Raw genomic sequence first — 20,696 nt, forward strand, 5'->3', positions numbered from 1 at the left:
TTTGGGTTTGTGGCATTGGATTTCCTGGCTTGATTCTTGATTTTTGGTTTTACTGGCATTTTAATATCATTGGTAAATGAATTTATTGACTGATGTGTATGATGTTTTCAGATGTTTTTACTATTTTACTATTTTAATGTATTCGTATGATGTATATGTTGTAAGCATCGCTGATGCCTTTGTGAGGCCGCCCTGAGTGAGGGATAGAAGTGTACGAAATCTATATAAATAAAAATGTAATGTTCGTTTGTGGGTTTAACAGAACTCAAAAACCAGTGGGCCAATTGACCCCAAATTTGGACAGCATACACCTAACAACCCAATGTATGTCCTTCACTCAAAAAAATTGATTTTGTCGTTTGGGAGTTGTAGTTGCCGGGATTTATAGTTCACCTACAACCAAAGAGCATTCTGAACTCCCCCAATTATGAAATTGAACCAAACGTGGCATACAGGACTCCCATGACCAACAGGAAACACTAGAAGGGTTTGGTGGGCATTGACCTTGAGTTTGGGAGTTGTAGTTCACCTACATCCAGAAAGCACTGTGGACTGAAACAATGATGGATCTGGACCAAACTTGGCACTGATACTCAAAATGCCCAAATATGAACACAGATGGAGTTTGGGGGAAATAGACCTTGACATTTTGGATTTGTAGTTACTGGGATTTATAGTTCACCTACAATCAAAGAGTATTCTGAATCCCACAAACGACAGAATTGGGGCAAATTTCCCGCACAGAACCCCCATGACGAACAGAAAATACTTAAGGCTATCCAGTCCAACTCCCTTCACCAGGGCAAGAAAATGTAATCACAGCCCTCCTGACAAAAAGCTATCCAGTCATAAATATAGATAGATATGATTCACACATACAGAGAGATATAGTATCATAGATTTGAAAGGGACCCCTAAAGAAGGATTTTGATATAGTGCATATTCCAGAGTAGACAAACCAGACAGTCTGCACATCAACACTGACAAAGAAACAATACGTGGAAAGAAATATTAGAAACCAACACTTTCACATTACTTTATTTTCCAGATCACCAGACTGGGCCACAGCAACGCCTGGCTGGGGACGCTAGTAAATAAATAAATTAGGAAATTTGGCAGAGAAGGCTGAACTGTCTTTCTCTTCCTTTTTGGAAGCAGATGGTGAATCCTCCCACCAATAGCCCTCCTCCCCTGTGATTGTATTGTCAAAGATAGACACCCCCTCCCCAGTCGAAATATTATATCATTAAACTTGGGACCACAGCGGAGAGTTCCGCCAGTAGCAGGAGCCGGAAACTCCGTGAATTAGATTTGCGAATGTATGGAGGAGCCCAGCAGCAGCTACCAATGCTCAGGACACTCTTGGATACCTTTGGCAGCGATCTCCCCCTTATCATTAGTTATATTGTCTTTTAACCCCTAAATAAACATGGTTATCCTTAGCTTTTGCTTCTATGTCTCTCCTTTCGCCCTTCTGAGTCATTTTCTCCTACTTCCACCTTCCATAGCTGGCCCAGATGGCTGCTTGGACCACATGGCCCCCATGGCCCTCCACAGCCCTGAAAATGGTGATCTCCTTCCTGTTTCCATTGCATGCACCTAACCTTTGCCCCAATAATCTTGTGTCAACCGTAACCTCCCCCGTGAATATCAGAATCTATCTCCCGTTTCCCTTGGAAATCTATCTAACTACCAATTTGCAGATGGCACAGCAGGTTAACCTGCTGAGCTGCTGAACTTGTTGACCAAAAGGTCAGTGGTTCAAATCCAAGGAGCAGGGTGAGCTCCTACTGTTAGCCCCAGCTTCTGCCAACCTAGCAGTTCGAAAACATGCAAATGTGTGTAGATCAATAGGTACCACTTCGGTGGGAAGGTAACTGCGTTCTATGCAGTCAGGCTGGCCACATGACGTTGGAGTGTCGTCAGCTTAGAACTGGAGATGAGCACCAACCCCCAGAGTCAGACATGACTAGACTTCATGCCAGGGGGAAACCTTTACCCTCCCTACCTACTCGCAGGGTTCCCTCGATATCTGCAGACCCTTTCATGTGTGTGTGCCTTTACTATATTATATTTTATGTCTCAATATAAAATCCTTTTGGAGAAGTATGCTACTGACCAAGTCCTTGTGAGGACCTTTCGCCCTCACCTCCTGATCTGGGAAGTCTAGCCAGCTGTCTTCCTGGGCATCATCTACATATGAAGGACTCAGTTACCCATCACCTTCAGGCTAGTCCATCTCTACTGGTTCCATCGACCCCCAACTGGGCAAATGATAACAGGATCTATTTGCAGGGCCACTCGTTATTTGTCCCAGTCACCTGGACATTACAATGCCATTCATCACATAGCATGGTTATCTATTTACCTTCAACAATGACATTTCTCATTTGCCAGGGACTGACAACTTAATCCTATCAGGATGGACAATATTTCTGTTTTTGGACTCACTGGACAGCAGCACCAGAAGTGCTGGACCCATGATTGACTCCTATGTCAATCATCTTGACAATAGAATGCATGGGACCTGATGGCCCCCTTTGTCTTCTGGACTGACCTGCCCACTGCCAGTCATTGGAGAGCGGGAATCTGCAGGGAATGAGAGCAGGGAATGTTCTCCCATTGGCCAGCAGGTTCTGCAGTCCCGCCTCAGTGGAGAATCCTTTGTGACATCGACGGGGTTCTGCCAATCATGACAAAGCTGCTTCCAGCTGGGGCGGGTGCGGGGTATTCAAAGGACTCTCAGTTCCAGGGTTTCCTGGATGACATCAACTATCTGGATCAGTCACAGTCTGGCTTCAGGCCTGGTCATGGTACTGAGACGGCTTTGGTCGCCTTGGTGGATGATCTCCGTAGGGAGCTGGACAGGGGGAGTGAGACCCTGTTGGTTCTCTTGGACATCTCAGCGGCTTTCAATACCATCGATCATGGTATCCTTCTGGGACGACTTTCCGGGATGGGCCTTGGAGGCACGATTTGTCGTGGCTCCGGTCCTTCCTGGAAGGTCGATCCCAGATGGTGAAGCTGGGTGACACCTGCTTGGACCCCTGGCCTTTGACCTGCGGGGTCCCGCAAGGTTCCATTCTGTCTCCCATGCTTTTTAACATCTATATGAAACCGCTGGGAGAGGTTATCCGGAGTTTTGGAGCTGGGTGCCATCTCTACGCAGATGACACACAACTCTACTACTCTTTTCCACCAAACTCCAAGGAAGCCCCTCAGGTCTTGGATGAGTGTCTGGCCGCTGTGGCTATTTGGATGAGGAAGAACAAGCTGAAGATCAATCCCGACAAGACAGAGGTCCTCCTGGTCGATCGTAAACCAGATCGGGGTATAGGGTGGCAAACTGTGTTGGACGGGGTTGCACTCCTCCTGAAGTCACAGGTCCGCAGTTTGGGTGTCCTCCTGGATTCATCACTTACGGTTGAGGCTCAGGCGCCTGCGGTGGCCGGGAGGGCCTTTGCACAACTAAGACTCGTGCGCCAGCTGCGACCGTACCTCGTGAAGGCGGATCTGGCCAGGGTGGTCCATGCCTTAGTCACCTCTAGATTGGACTACTGCAATGCACTCTACATGGGGCTGCCCTTGAAAACGGCTCGGAAATTCCAGATGGTCCAACGGGCAGCGGCCAAGTTGTTAACTGGTGCTCCTTACAGGGAGAAGTCAACCCTCCTGTTTAAGGAGCTCCACTGGCTACCATTCATTTTCCGGACCCAATTCATGGTGCAGGTTCTTACCTACAAAGCCCTGAATGGTTTGGGACCCGCCTACCTGCGGAACCGCATTTCTGTATACGAACCAACACAATCTCTCCGATCATCTGGAGAGGCCCTGCTCGCGTTCCCACCTGCATCGCAAGCACGATTGGTGGGGACGAGAGAGAGGGCCTTCTCGATAGTAGCCCCTCGACTCTGGAACTCACTTCCTAAGGACATCAGGCAGGACCCAACTCTGGCAGTCTTCAGGAGGAGTGGATGTTCCAGTGTGCCTTCCCAGAATAATGAACCCTTAGCACTTTGTCCTCTAATGCACTTTATATTGATTTAGGTCTGCTCATACGTTTCCACTAACGCCCCACCTCCTTATCTCGTCCATGTCCAGCATCATTTTAATTTTTTAATTACATTTGCCCTAGCCATAGATTTTAAAAGTGTGTTGTACCAATGTCAATGCTCATGTTATTGTCTATGTGATATATTTTAATTACATGTATTGTTGTTATTGCTTGAATTGTTGTGTTGTGGGCTCGGCCTCATGTAAACCGCACTGAGTCCCTTGGGGAGATGGTAGCGGGGTATAAATAAAGTATTATTATTATTATGAAAGGACTGCACTGTATTAAAATGTAAGTTTTAGCTATATATACTTTGACAGATTACTGTAGGCTGGCATCACTTCAGCTGTTTTCAATAAACAACCTCAGTGGCTTCTTCAACTTGGTGAGATTTATTTGGGAACATTGGATTTTAGCTTCTTCATCTTGCCAGGCGCATGGACCCACGGAACGGCCTGTATCCACTTATTGGAACTTGGTATCCGTGCTTCAGGTTTCGCTATCCAAGGCCTGATCTTACTATCCGCGGTTGCTTTAAATTGTTCAATTTCATACTTACTTTAATCAACTTTTCCCCAAGTTTCTATGTTAGAACCAATGAGGAAATGACATGAATGACCCAGGAACGAAAAAGAGTGTTATGAGACAGTCAAAAATTCATTAGTTTTTCATATGAGCCTTAAATGTACACCCCTGATCGAACAGATCTGGAGCCTTATTGAGGCTCATAGGAAGTCAATGCAGTGCGATTGAAATAGACTTATTCAGATCAGGGCCAACATACTGAATATTCAATGCTATATCAGGTCTAGTTTGCTGGTCGCATGTGGTGTGCTGCGAGGAATGGTGTTGTATTCGCTGGTCATATGCTCTTCGCTGGCACTCAAGGGAGAACAGCTCTTTTCTGTTGGTCTCACAATGCGGAAGAACACGGCTGACTCCCAGCCACTGCCCTATGCACTTTGTCCTGCAGGAAAACACCATACGAGCCCTCCCAACAGATGGCCATCTAGCCACGTCTTCAAAATCCCCAGAGAATGAAACCCTACCATACTCCCAAGGAGTCTGTGTTTCACTAGAGTTCAAAGGGATCCCCAAAGGCTATCCAATCTGACCCCATTCTTTCAGACAGGATGACACAACAAAATCCTTCCTGACAGATGGCCATCCAGCCTTACCTTCAAACTGCTTTGAGTCTCCTCCGGGAGAGATAAATATATTATCATTATATATTGATATTACATGTAATATTACTAATTATATTACAGTATAATTGATATAGTACAATATAGCAATATTTAAAACTGATATTGTACTATGCTAATAATATATTGTATGTATATATATCTTGTAAGCCGCTGAGTCTCCTTCGGGGTGAGAAGGGCGGCATATAAATGTCGCAAATAAATAAATAAATAAATAAAGCAGGGTATAAATAATAATAATATCATATTATATTATATAATAATCATTATCATTGTTATTATTATATACACGGGGAGCCCCTGGTGGCGCAGTGGGTTAAAGCACCTAGCTGCTGAGCTTGTTGATTGAAAGGTCGCAAGTTCGATCCAAGTTCCTCTGTCAGCCCTAGCTTCTGCCAACCTAGCAGTTCGAAAACATGCAAATGTGAGTAGATCAATAGGTACCGCTCCAACGGGAAGGTAACGGCGCTCCATGCAGTCATGCCGGCCACATGACCTTGGAGGTGTCTACGGACAACGCCGGCTCTTCGGCTTAGAAATGGAGATGAGCACCACACCCCAGAGTCAGACATGACTGGACTTAATGTCAGGGGACAACCTTTAACCATATACATAATAATTAACAAAAATTGTCAAAGGCTTTCATGGCCGGAATCACTGGGTTGTTGTAGGTTTTTTCGGGCTATATGGCCATGGTCTAGAGGCATTCTCTCCTGACGTTTCGCCTGCATCTATGGCAAGCATCCTCACTACCTCTGAGGATGCTTGCCATAGATGCAGGCGAAATGTCAGGAGAGAATGCCTCTAGACCAGTGGTTCTCAACCTTCCCAATGCCGCGACCCCTTAGTACAGTTCCTCACGTTGTGGTGACCCCCAACCATAACATTTTCATTGCAACTTCGTAACTGTAATTTTGCTACCGTTATGAATCGTAATGTAAATATCTGATATGCAAGATGTATTTTCAAATCCCAAATACCCAATATGCCCAAATTTGAATCCTCGAGGGGTTGTGAGGGGGATTGATTTTGTCATTTGGGAGCTGTAGTGGCTGGGATTTATAGTTCGCCTACAATCAAAGAGCATTCTGAACACCACCAATGATGACATTGAACCAAATTTGGTACACAGAACTCCCATGAACAAGAGAAAATACTGGGAGTGTCTGGTGGACACTGACCTTGAATTTTTGGAGTTGTAGTTCACCTACATCCAGAGAGCACTGTGGACTCACACAGTGATGGATCTGGACCAAACTTGGCACAAATACTCAATATGCTGAAATGTGAACACTGGAGGAGTTTGAGAAAAATAGACCTTAGCATTTGGGAGTTGTAGTTGCTGGGATTTATAGTTCACCTACAATGAAATAACATTCTGAACACCAACAACGATAGAATTGGACCAAACTTCCCACACAGAACCCATGACCAACAGAAAATACTATGTTTTCTGATGGTCTTTGGCGACCCCTCTGACACCCTCTCGCGACCCCCACAGGGGTCCCGACCCCCAGGTTGAGAAACACTGCTCTAGACCATGGCCATATAGCCTGAAAAAACCTACAACAACCCAATTAACAAAAATCATTATTATTATTATTATTATTATTATTATTATTATTATTATTATTTAATAGTTGACTTCAACAGATTCCCAGGCAACATATTCCAATTAGGTGGAATCTCGTTTTCTGCTGTTTGAATCCACGGCTCCAATTTGTCTTTTATCAGAAAACAAGCCTGGAGGGTCATTTGTCCAGAGAGCTTGGATTGTGTCCTTCCTGCCTGGCATGGACTGGATGGCCTTTGGGGTGTCTTCCGATTCAATTAAAATATATATACATTTTTTTTCTTTTCCCCCCCTTCCACTTCTTAATGCTTTTGTCTGTTTACAGCAAACCTCTCTCGTTATTCTTATTATTTAAAGGGGGAAAAAACCAACCAGGCAAATAAACAACCCCAACGCACAGCCCATTTGGGTGGGCAAATATGACTTTCTTTATGGTGCTGTTAAATCACCGCAAATTGCCCGGCGTCTTTAAGCAATTGGGTTTAATTTAAAACTTCCATGGGGAAGGCGGCTTTGCTATAAATTTCCCATTGCGATGCCTTTTCTCCCCTCTCCCAATTAAGGCAAAAGGCAGCTGGAGGACAGAAAAAAGAAAAAGCAAAAAAGGGAAGGAAGGCGAGCGAGGCCATTTAGCCTCAAAAGTTATTAGTCTCGAGTAAACAAGGCCCTCTCTGGACAAAAATCTGTCATTGGTTTTACTTCATCACATTTACTAAATTCTACTGAGTTCTATACTTAACAGCCAGTAACCCACTGTGTTCATTCATCACATTAGTTTGGATGGGAGACCCCGGTGGCACAGTGGGTTAAACCCTTATGTCGGCAGGACCTGTGACCAACAGGTCACAGGTTCGAATCCGGGGAGAGCGTGGATGAACTCCTACTCCAGCTCCTCATGCGGGGACATGAGAGAAGCTTCCCACAAGGGTGATAAAACATCAAAAACATCTGGGCGTCCCCTGGGCAACGTCCTTGCAGACGGCCAATTCTCTCACACCAGAAGCGACTTGCAGTTTCTCAAGTCGCTCCTGACACGGAAAAAAAAATAGTTTGAGTTCAAGTGTAGGGTAGAGCATTATTTCCGTATTTTAAGTGTGGGGCCAGCATTCTTTTCAAACGTTTCACGAGGTGGCAGGAAAGTGGATTTTTGGGGAATGATCCAGATGAACGGCCAATTCATAGAATCATAGAATCAAAGAGTTGGAAGAGACCTCATGGGCCATCCAGTCCAACCCCCTGCCAAGAAGCAGGAATATTGCATTCAAATCACCCCTGACAGATGGCCATCCAGCCTCTGTTTCAAAGCTTCCAAAGAAGGAGCCTCCACCACACTCCGGGGCAGAGAGTTCCACTGCTGAACGGCTCTCACAATCAGGAAGTTCTTCCTCATGTTCAGATGTAATCTCCTCTCTTGTAGTTTGAAGCCATTATTCCGTGTCCTAGTCTCCAAGGAAGCAGAAAACAAGCTTGCTCCCTCCTCCCTGTGGCTTCCTCTCACATATTTATACATTGCTATCATATCTCGTCTCATCCTCCTCTTCTTCAGACTAAACATGCCCAGCTCCTTAAGCCGCTCCTCATAGGGCTTGTTCTCCAGACCCTTGATCATTTTAGTCGCCCTTCTCTGGACACATTCCAACTTGTCCATATCTCTCTTGAATTGTGGTGCCCAGTAATGTGATGGCTTTCATTGCTCTCAGGATTAAAATGAGACATTTCCACAATTTGTGGGAGGGGAAATTGTGGGAGAAGCCAAGATACCCTTGTTAGGGAAAGTTTATGATGCCATGTCTCCATGCTGTGCAGCCCTTGGGAGTTATAGTTTCCCAAGGTCCATACCCTTCTCTGGGTGCATTTACATAAAGACACTTGACATTTCAAAGAGAGAAGGGTTTTCTCCCCACAAAGAACACTAGGGAAGGGATGGTTTGCAGTGCCTAGCGATTGCAATGTGAGGGCAAAAATCAACTGAAAGAATACAACTGAGCAATACAAATATATTTAACAGTGTGATCTTTTTTTTGGTCGTGTCAGGAGTGACTCCTGGTGTGAGAGAATTGGCCGTCTGCAAGGACGTTGCCCAAGGGACGCCTGGATGATTTGATGCTTTTATCATCCTTGTGGGAGGCTTCTCTCATGTCCCCGCATGAGGAGCTGGAGCTGATAGACGGAGCTCATCCGCCTCTCCCCGGATTCGAACCTGCGACCTGATGGCACAGGGGTTTAATCCACTGCGCCACCGGGGGCTGGTAGGGAAATCATCTATTTCATTTCAAAACTGAGTATGACTGAGCTCTACTCTACCAAACACTTCCCTGCTTCAATGTGATGAAGTCCCTAAATCAGGAATGGTTTGAAGACCCACAATGATTGAAATCATGCTTTTATTTAGTAGCACGAGGACCAGAATCTTATTTTATACTTTAGCTCAGCAATGAAGCACATCATATCTCCGCCACAGAAGTGTCGGCCACAAAATATGTTCTTCTTGAGGATGCCGATAAGCAAGAGACAGTCCTGGCCCAAACAAAGAGGGCAGATAAAGTCATATCTTGGAAAACAATGAGGACGGAGAGCTTTTGGAAAATGTGTCACTTGCCGTTTCACGGAAGGGAACAAAGCAGAGCAGGGTATGCTTGGAAGCTTGCGAGGAATGGACCCATTTCAAGAATTCAGCAGGAGCCAAATTCGGACTCGCCAAGTGACATTACGGCCCGGCCTTTGAGGTTTGGGGGAGAGAAACAGGTCACACCCTGCTTGGAATAAAGGCTGACGGAGTTGTTCTTGGCCCATTTGGCCAAGGCCTCCATGCGGCAATCGCAGACCCATGGGTTTCCAGAGAGGTCCAGCCCGGATTCAGCAACCTGTTTCGAAAAGGGAGGCTCCAGCGTGGAGAGTTGGTTGTGGGACAGATCCAGCATCTCAAGCATTTTCAGTGGGGCAAAAACTTTGGCGGGGAGTGCCTCCAAACTGTTGTTTTGCAGGAAGAGGAACCGGAGTTCGGGAATGCTTTGGAAGGTGTCTCCTGCGACCGACCGCAGTTGGTTGACCTCTAGGTTCAAGCCGTTGAGGTGGGGCAGACCCTTGAACGCTGGTGCTGAAAGCACACGGAGGAAATTGTACGAAAGGTCCAGATTGGTCAGCTGCTCGAGGTGGACAAAACATTCCTCGGGCAGCTCGTTGAAGCGATTGTTGGAGAGGTCGAGGAACTTGAGCTGCCGCAGGGCTTGGAACCATGAGGGACGGAGGATCGCCAAGCGGTTGCCCTTCAAGGAGAGCTGCTGCAAGGCAGGGAGCTTCCAGAAGATCCCCAGTGGCAGGTCTTTGAGGAGGTTGTTGGTGAGGTCCAAGGCGGTCAGCTCGGGGTGGTCACGCCAGAGGCTGTTGGGCAGCGTCTTGAGCTGGTTGTTGGAAAGGTGGAGCTCCTGGAGGTGCGGAAGGGCCCGGAAGGCGTCCACGCTGATAATTGAGATGTTGGTGAACTCCACGGAGATGATGCGGATCTCTTTGGGGAAGCCGGAAGGGAAGTCACTGAGAGATGGCGAGGAACAGATGAATTCAGTAATGTTGGCAGAGGATGGCAGCGGGCATGGCATAGCCCCGAGGCGGCGGCATTGAAGGCATATCGCCAAGCACAGCGTAAGGATCCCCGCAAAACCCATCTTTGACCCCTGTGCAGATGGAGAAAGAGGGAAAAATATGTTCTGGTCACTTCATCACATTCATTAAATACTACTGAGTTACTCACTTAAGAAATGGTAACCTACTGCATTCATCATATGACGTAGGCTTCGAGTCTAGGGATGTTTAAAAAGAGTTACAGGGGGTTATCTTTTCAGATGGTTGGCAAGTGACTTTTTTTTTGCTAATTATCTGGATGGAGATGGGCAAAATGGCCAATTCTGCCATGTCATGGTATTCATCATTCTGAGCTTTAAAATGATATGCTTTTGCAATTTGTGAGAGAAGTCAAAATGCCCCTTTGAGAAAAAGCTCCACCATTACCTTTTGTCCCAGGAGGAGGGAAGATCGGTAGTATGTTGTGTTCCTTTTTGTCTCATGCACTTTCTGGGAGCCTTGTAGTGTGTGCCGTGTGTTACCTCCTTATCCTCTCCTTCCTTCCTTCCTTCCTTCCTTCCTTCCTTCCTTCCTTCCTTCCTTCCTCCCTCCCTCCCTCCCTCCCTCCCTCCCTCCCTCCCTCCCTTCAATGTTTTGTGTGTACCATGTGTCACCCCCTTCCTTCCTTCCTTCCTTCCTTCCTTCCTTCCTTCCTTCCTTCCTTCCTTCCTTCCTTCCTTCCTTCCGTGTTGTGTGTGTTAATGTGTTACTTCCTCCTCTCCTTTTTTTCCTTTTTCCTTTTTTCCTTTTTTCCTTTTTTCCTTCCTTCCTTCCTTCCTTCCTTCCTTCCTTCCTTCCCTCCCTCCCTCCCTCCCTCTCTCCCTCCCTCCCTCCCTCTCTCCCTCTCGCCTTCCTTCTTTGTGTTGTATGTGCCATATGTTAACTTCTCTCCTCCCTCCCTTCTTTCTCTCTGTTGTGTTTGCCATGTGTTACCTTCCCCCAAGCTTGCTTGCTTCCTTCCTTCCTTCCTTCCTTCCTTCCTTCCTTCCTTCCTTCCTTCCTTCCTTCCTTCTTTCCTTCCTTCCTTCCTTCTCTGGCCATTCTGATAGCTACCCTGCCTCTGAATAATAATAATAACAACAACAACAACAACAACAACAACAACAACAACGCAACAACCAGCATAGCGATCTTGTTTGCTGTGGACTAATCTTGTGTTTCTATTATTATTATTATTATTATTATTATTATTATTAATAATAATAATAAACATGTTCCTACTTTGCAAGTGTTACTTCCTGTGTAATTGTGCAGTCCTTACTTTTGTGGTAGTTGTTGTGCTCCCGAAACTTCCTTTTTGTGCCCACAAACTATGGGTGGAGACTCTACAAGATATTCAGTCACTGAGACTCTCGAGCAAAATGTGCTAAAGTAGGATGTCAACTTGAACTTTCAAAAAGTTTGATTTGCATTCTATTGCCAATGTAAGTTCATCTTTGTGCCATGTGTTTTGGTGTATATATTTATACTAATGTGTTTTGATAACATAGTCAAAATAATTGTTACTCACCTCTCCTAATGGTTCAAGGTGGAGGTATAACAAAGTCAAAACATATCAACATAACATACAGCAACAATAACAACCACAAAGAACAATAATAATACATTTAATTTGTTACCCACCTTCCCTAATGCCTCAATGCGGGTATACAATCAAGTCAAAACATATCAACATTACATACGCACACTACATTACATACAATAAAATGTATGTGTAAAAACACACCATCATTAAAGATGTGTCTTTTGTTCTATTTGTTTTGACTGTTTTGTATCCCACCTCGTTTTGTATTATTATCATGTTGTTTTCCAATGTATATAAAATCGTGGAGACTTTCTAGTAATAACACGCTTGACTAAAGGCATTATCACTCTATGCTGACGATCGTGCCATCACTGCTCAAGCAGGGAGCTTCGAAATGGTTGAACAGAAGCCCTCCAAAGCTTTAGGTGCTCTTACTGCCTACTACAATGCAACTTGAGCCCTGCCACATGCACAATGGAGGACTTTCTCATAGCGACTCAGAGGCACTCCAAGTGGCCAACTTCTGGGCAAAGGACATTTACCCTCAACTTGCTTCTGACATGATAAATAAAATAAATGATCATACTATGCCATTCATGCTCTGTTATTTTGTGTTAACTGCTATGGTCCCCTCTTCTGGGATTCTGGGATTTGCAGTGAAGTCCGAGACTTCTCAAGCTAAGAATTGCACCTCCCTAAACTACAAATCCCAGGATTCAGCAGGAGGCAACCATAGCAGATACAGTGGAATAAAAGTACTGTAACAGCCATGTAATAATATCCTAAGGGTTTGACAGATATAAGTGGTATAAATCTTCACTTCTGTTGTCCTGGCATGCAAAGGAAGGACAGATAACACAAGGGTGCATCTACATGGGAGAATGAATCTGGTTTGACACCAAGAGAATATGTCCACAGAAGGTTGACCAAAATGATCAAAGGTTTGGAAACGAAGCCCTATGAGGAGTGGCTTAGGGATGTCTTTTAAGGTCTTTAAACAGATTGGCTTGATGGTCACCTGTCGAGAGGGATCGAATGGGGTTGGACTTTGGAGATCTCTTCCAACTCAAGGAGTCTTTGATTGTATCACCCTATTTCACTCCATGAAACTATTAATGCCTAAGAGGGTTGGATGGCGATCTGTCAGGAGGGCATGGATGGTGTCTTCCTTTAGGGCAGAATGGGGTTGGCCCTTGGGGTCTCTTCCCAACCCTAGGATTCTATGGTTCTTCTGCCCTATTTCTCTCCATGAAACTATTAATGCCTATGAGGGTTGGATGGCCATCTGTCGGGAGGGCATGGATGGTGTCTTCCTTTAGGGCAGAATGGGGTTGGCCCTTGGGGTCGCTTCCTAACTCTAGGATTCTATGGTTTTTCGCCCTATTTCTCTCCATGAAACTATGAATGCCTATGAAGGTTGGATGGCAATTTGTCAGGAGGGCTTGGATGGTGTCTTCCTTTAGGGCAGAATGGGGTTGGCCCTTGGGGTCTCTTCCCAACTCTAGGATTCTATGGTTCTTTCACTCTATTTCTCTCTATGAATCTATGAATGCCTATGAGGGTTGGATGGCCATCTGTCGGAAGGGATCGGATGGCATCTTCCTTTAGGGCAGAATGGGGTTGGCCTTGGGGTCACTTCCAACACTAGGATTCTGTGGTTCTTTCACCCTATTTCTCTCCATGAAACTATTAATGCCTATGAGGGTTGAACGGCCATCTGTCGGGAGGGATCGGATGGCATCTTCCTTTAGGGCAGAATGGGGTTGGCCCTTGGAGTCACTTCCAACTCTAGGATTCTATGGTTCTTTCACCCTATTTCTCTCCATGAAACTATGAATGCCTATGAGGGTTGAATGGCCATCTTTCAGGAGGGCTCGGATGGTGTTTTTCTTTAGGGCAGAATGGGGTTGGCCCTTGGGGTCTCTTCCCAACTCTAGGATTCTATGGTTTTTGCACCCTATTTCTCTCCATGAAACTATGAATGCCCATGAGGGTTGAATGCCCATCTGTCGGGAGGGATCGGATGGTGTCTTCCTTTAGGGCAGAATGGGGTTAACTCTAGGGGTTTCTTCCCAACTTTAGGATTCTATGGTTCTTTCGCCCTATTTCTCTCCATGAAACTATTAATGCCTATGAGGGTTGAATGGCCATCTGTCGGGAGGGATCAGATGGTGTCTTCCTTTAGGGCAGAATGGGGTTAACTCTAGGGGTCTCTTCCCAACTTTAGGATTCTATGGTTCTTTCACCCTATTTCTCTCCATGAAACTATGAATGCCTATGCGGGTTGGATGGCCATCTGTCGGGAGGGATTGGATGGCGTCTTCCTTTAGGGCAGAATGGGGTTGGCCCTTGGAGTCGCTTCCAACTCTAGAATTCTATGGTTCTTTCATCCTATTTCTCTCCATGAAACTATGAATGCCTATGAGGGTTGAATGCCCATCTGTCGGGAGGGATCGGATGGCATCTTCCTTTAGGGCAGAATGGGGTTGGCCCTTGGAGTCGCTTCCAACTCTAGGATTCTATGGTTCTTTCACCCTATTTTTCTCCATGAAACTATGAAAGCCTATGAGGGTTGAATGGCCATCTGGCGGGAGGGATCGGATGGTGTCTTCCTTTAGGGCAGAATGGGGTTGGCCCTTGGAGTCGCTTCCAACTCTAGAATTCTATGGTTCTTTCATCCTATTTCTCTCCATGAAGCTATGAATTCCTATGAGGGTTGAATGGCCATCTGGCGGGAGGGATCGGATGGTGTCTTCCTTTAGGGCAGAATGGGGTTGGCCCTTGGAGTCGCTTCCAACTCTAGAATTCTATGGTTCTTTCATCCTATTTCTCTCCATGAAACTATGAATTCCTATGAGGGTTGAATGCCCATCTGTCGGGAGGGATCGGGTGGCGTCTTCCTTTAGGGCAGAATGGAGTTGGCCCTTGGGGTCTCTTCCCAACTCTAGGATTCTGTGGTTTTTTCACCCTATTTCTCTCCATGAAACTATGAATGCCCATGAGGGTTGAATGCCCATCTGTCAGGAGGGATCAGATGGTGTCTTCCTTTAGGGCAGAATGGGGTTAACCCTAGGGGTTTCTTCCCAGCTTTAGGATTCTATGGTTCTTTCGCCCTATTTCTCTCCATGAAACTATTAATGCCTATGAGGGTTGAATGGCCATCTGTCGGGAGGGATCGGATGGTGTCTTCCTTTAGAGCAGAATGGGGTTGGCCCTTGGAGTCGCTTCCAACTCTAGGATTCTATGGTTCTTTCGCCCTATTTCTCTCCATGAAAGTATTAATGCCTATGAGGGTTGGATGGCCATCTGTCGGGAGGGATCGGATGGTGTCTTCCTTTAGGGCAGAATAGGATTGCAATGGATGGTTCTTTGAGGTCTCTTCCAGTAATAGCTGCAACTCCCACTTCTCCATAGGATGGTGTCTTCCTTTAGGGCAGAATGGGGTTAACACTAGGGGTCTCTTCCCAACTTTAGGATTCTTTGGTTCTTTCACCCTATTTCTCTCCATGAAAGTATTAATGCCTATGAGGGTTGGATGGCCATCTGTCGGGAGGGATCGGATGGTGTCTTCCTTTAGGGCAGAATGGGGTTGGCCCTTGGGGTTGCTTCCAACTCTAGGATTCTATGGTTCTTTCACCCTATTTCTCTCCATGAAACTATTGATGCCTATGAGGGTTGGATGGCCATCTGTCGGGAGGGCTTGGATGGTGTCTTCCTTTAGGGCAGAATAGGATTGCAATGGATTGGTCTTTGAGGTCTCTTCCAGTAATAGCTGCAACTCCCACTTCTCTATAGCATTGAAAGTGGTGTCATACTGCCTTCGTCCTTTAGTGTAGACGCAGACCTTTTTCAGCCAACCTGGATCTGTATCTCCAAATGTTAGGAAACACATCGGAGACAACCACCCTTTTGGATCCCCAAAATGTATCGAAGAGCTGGAAGAGACCCCAAAGGCTACCTAGTCCAACTCCTTTTTCCATGCAGGAAAAGCACAATCAAAGCCCCCCCAAGAGATGGCCATCCAGTCTCTGTTTAAAAGCCTCCAAAGAAGAAGGTTCCACCAGACTCCGAGGCAGTGAGTTCCACTGCTGAAAAGCGAAAGAGATATAGGCTTTTTTTGTTTCATCCAGCACTTACCAGCAGTTTTAGGGCTTTGTCCAGGTACCTGATGCTCTCCCTCTGAAGGACTGCGAATCCTGCAAGAGGTCTCTTGAAAGGCTTTGATTTTTATCAGGTCCGCTTTATCAGGAAATCCAGTTTGAGAGGAGGGCCTTAGAGTCTTCTTGGAAATACCTCGCAATGTTTACATGTTGCGACATTCAGTTGCAAAACTAGTTTCCGCTCCAGAAGAGATGGTGCCAAGTCTTGAGCCAAAGAGATACCGGAGTTCTATTGACTTGAATTTTCCCGAAATCTTTTCTCGGGAATCAGCTTTGGAAATGCCAATTCTCGAGAAGGGGTCATTATGGCCCATTTCGACAAATAAGGATATTACATATGATATTGCGGAGAGCCTGGCCTACTTCGCAAGGTTGTTGTTGCAATAGGAAATCGAGAGTTACGCATGCCTGCTTGCGCTAACTGGAGAATAAAATGAGATATTACTGGAAGAACTGAAGAAAAAAAATAGCCCTTGCCATTTCTATTATTTATTATTGACACAAAATCACAGTATGTCACAGCAAACGAGATCTATATACTGGATTTCGTATCATAAAATCACAAGTCGAACACTTCCCAAACGTCTAGGACTGTGTGATATTATTATTATTATTATTATTATTATTATTATTATTAGTAATATTCGTTTGTGGGATTAACAGAACTCAAAAACCACTGGACGAATTGACACCAAATTTGGACTCAAGGCACCTGACAACCCAATGTATGTCCTTCACACAAAAAAATGATTTTGTCATTTGGGAGTTGTAGTTGCTGGGATTTATAGTTCACCTACAATCAAACAGCATTCTGAACACCACCAATGATGGAATTGAACCAAACTTGGCACACAGGCCTCCCATGACCAACAGAAAATACTGGAAGGGTTTGGTGGGCAGTGTCCTTTGGTTTTGGAGTTGTAGTTCACCTACATCCAGAGATCACTGTGGACTCAAACAGTGATGGATCTGGACCAAACTCTACATGAAGACTCAATATGCCCAAATGTGAACACTGGTGGAGTTTGGGGAAAATAGAAACTTGACATTTGGGAGTTGTGGTTGCTGGGATGTATAGTTAACCTAGAATCACAGAGCATTCTGAACCCCATCAACGATAGAATTGGGCCAAACCTCCCACACAAAACCCCCATGTGGGCCACAGCAACACATGGCAGGGGACAGCTTGTTATAAATATAATCATATATGATTATTATTATTATTATTATTATTATTTAATATTATTTATTAATTAATATTATTACTTTATAATAATAAAAATAATAATGCAATGCAGAGAGGGGTCAACCTTAATTCAGCATCACAATTGTGACTAATGATAGTTAAATTGTATAGTATTGAAGACTGTGAACCGTTATGGGTCAGAGTTTGGGGAGAAAAGCTGGGTGTAAATAGTAATAATAATAATAATAATAATAATGCAAAAGTTAGTAATAATGTAACATTTCATAATAATATACAAATAATAATAACACAATATAATTTGCAGTTAAATAAGAATAATGTAACATTACCTAATAATGTACAATTAAATAATAACAAAATTTGATAATAATATGCAATTAATAGTAATGCAAAATTAAATAAGAATAATGTCACATTACATTATAATAGGCAATTAAGTCATAATGCAAAATTAAATAATAATAATAATAATAATGTAACATTACATAATAATATGCAATTAAATAATAATGAAATTAGATAATAATGCAAATAATAATAATAATAATAATAATACCTCTAATATCCTAGGCCCTTGGAAAGAGCCCAATATCCAGAGACGAATCCCAGACACTTAGACACAATATGAATGTGTGCTGTGTTGTTATGTATAATGTAATATTACATAGTAATATACAATTAAATAATAATGACATTCGATAATAATAATAATAATAATAATAATAATAATAATAATAATAATAATAATGCTCTTAAACAACTTTGCTTTCTTCCACATTCTAGTCCTTTCCATCTCAAACTCTTTCTGGCTAATGTGGGATGAAGGGTCCAGATCGGGGAACGCTTTCATAAGCATCTTCCATAAATCATATACATAAACTCATAGAGGTGAAAGGGGTCTCCAAAGATCATCCAGCCTAACCCTGGCTGGTGCAGGACGTCCACACCTTAACCTGGTTGTATAACCCACTCATGAAGGGGAAACCATTACTCTCTGAAGGCACTGGAGACAAACCATGTGCTCTATACCAGTATTTCTCAACCTTCCTAATGCCGCGAACCCTTAATCCAGTTCCTCATGTTGTGGTGACCTCCAACCATAACATTATTTTTGTTGCAACTTCATAACTGTATTTTTGCTACTGTTATGAATAGTCATGTAAATATCTGATATGCAGGATGCATTTTCAGTCACTGGACCAAAATTTGGCACAACTTCATTCACTGGTGGGTTTGGGTGGGATTGATTTGTCACCTTGAAGTTATAGTTGTTGGGATTTATAGTTCACCTACAATCAAAGAGCATTCTGAACCCCACCAACGATGGAATGTGAACACTAGTGGAGTTTGGGGAAAATAGACCCTGACATTTGGGAGTTGTAGTTGCTGGGATTTATAGTTCACCTACAATCAAAGAGCATTCTGAACCCCACCAACGATGGAATGTGAACACTAGTGGAGTTTGGGGGAAAAAGACCCTGACATTTGGGAGTTGTATTTGCTGGGATTTATAGTTTACCTACAATCAAAGAGCATTCTGAACCCCACCAACGATGGAATGTGAACACTAGTGGAGTTTGGGGAAAATAGACCCTGACATTTGGGAGTTGTAGTTGCTGGGATTTATAGTTTACCTACAATCAAAGAGCATTCTGAACCCCACCAACGATGGAATGTGAACACTAGTGGAGTTTGGGGAAAATAGACCCTGACATTTGGGAGTTGTAGTTGCTGGGATTTATAGTTTACCTACAATCAAAGAGCATTCTGAATCCCACCAACGATGGAATGTGAACACTAGTGGAGTTTGGAGAAAATAGACCCTGACATTTGGGAGTTGTAGTTGCAGGGATTTATAGTTTACCTACAATCAAAGAGCATTCTGAACCCCACCAACGATGGAATGTGAACACTAGTGGAGTTTGGGGAAAATAGACCCTGACATTTGGGAGTTGTAGTTGCTGGGATTTATAGTTTACCTACAATCAAAGAGCATTCTGAACTCCACCAACGATGGAATGTGAACACTAGTGGAGTTTGGGGAAAATAGACTCTGACATTTGGGAGCTGTATTTGCTGGGATTTATAGTTTACCTACAATCAAAGAGCATTCTGAACCCCACCAACGATGGAATGTGAACACTAGTGGAGTTTGGGGAAAATAGACCCTGACATTTGGGAGTTGTAGTTGCTGGGATTTATAGTTTACCTACAATCAAAGAGCATTCTGAACCCCACCAACGATGGAATGTGAACACTAGTGGAGTTTGGGGAAAATAGACCCTGACATTTGGGAGTTGTAGTTGCTGGGATTTATAGTTTACCTACAATCAAAGAGCATTCTGAACTCCACCAATGATGGAATGTGAACACTAGTGGAGTTTGGGGAAAATAGACTCTGACATTTGGGAGTTGTATTTGCTGGGATTTATAGTTTACCCACAATCAAAGAGCATTCTGAACCCCACCAACGATGGAATGTGAACACTAGTGGAGTTTGGGGAAAATAGACCCTGACATTTGGGAGTTGTAGTTGCTGGGATTTATAGTTTACCTACAATCAAAGAGCATTCTGAACCCCACCAACGATGGAATGTGAACACTAGTGGAGTTTGGGGAAAATAGACCCTGACATTTGGGAGTTGTAGTTGCTGGGATTTATAGTTTACCTACAATCAAAGAGCATTCTGAACCCCACCAATGATGGAATTGGGCCAAACTTTCCCTACAGAACCCCCATGACCAACAGAAAACACTGTGTTTTCTGATAGTCTTTGGTGACCTTTCTGACACCCCGTCACGCCCCCCCCCCCCCCCAGGTGTCTAAACCCCCAGGTTAAGAAATACTGCTTTCTACAGATTTGGATGTTGATGATGGACATCCGCTCCGGGTTTGAGTCCAAACTTGAAATGAGAAATCGAAGGTCCAGAGTCTCAAAGACTTCCTTGGGAGTTCGGATTCAAACCCGGAGGAGATTAATACCCTGCAAGCAATATGATGAAGAGCTGAAAGTTCTCTCTCTGGGAAAAGAAAATCATGTTTCCTCTTGGCAATGATGAATTTGATCTCTGATCCAAATCCGACAGCTGCGGGGAGACGACTCAATGGTTCCTTTGTTTTCTATTTCTTCCCGGATGGTTAACTAGATTGGTTCCATTCCAAGGGAGATTTATTCATTCTGAGAGCTACCTTGGGCCTTTGCAACAAGGAAAAGTTGACATCAAGAATCAGATTAGTGATCAAAAGGATAACTAAAATTAAGATAAATAATATATGATTATCTTCTGTATTTTGTATGTTACAACTTAAGAGATAGGGTGCTGACTAATGGGTCAATTGTTAAGAAACTATCA

At 44.1% G+C, this 20,696-nt stretch overlaps 1 protein-coding gene across 1 annotated transcript; it reads right to left on the reverse strand.

Annotated features, from left to right (window-relative positions):
* Window positions 1-9,198: 9,198 nt before the first annotated feature.
* LRG1 (leucine rich alpha-2-glycoprotein 1) lies at window positions 9,199-16,221 on the reverse strand. Its single transcript, XM_060783916.2, has 2 exons — window positions 16,113-16,221; window positions 9,199-10,503 (listed from the first exon to the last, which is right to left on the reverse strand). Exon 2 carries the CDS (start codon window positions 10,492-10,494, stop codon window positions 9,505-9,507), a length of 990 nt encoding a protein of 329 aa, XP_060639899.2. The 5' UTR covers window positions 10,495-10,503; window positions 16,113-16,221; the 3' UTR covers window positions 9,199-9,504.
* Window positions 16,222-20,696: the final 4,475 nt, after the last annotated feature.

The sequence above is a fragment of the Anolis sagrei genome, chromosome X (assembly GCF_037176765.1).
Source record: "Anolis sagrei isolate rAnoSag1 chromosome X, rAnoSag1.mat, whole genome shotgun sequence".
In the NCBI taxonomy this organism is placed as follows: Eukaryota; Metazoa; Chordata; class Lepidosauria; order Squamata; family Dactyloidae; genus Anolis; species Anolis sagrei.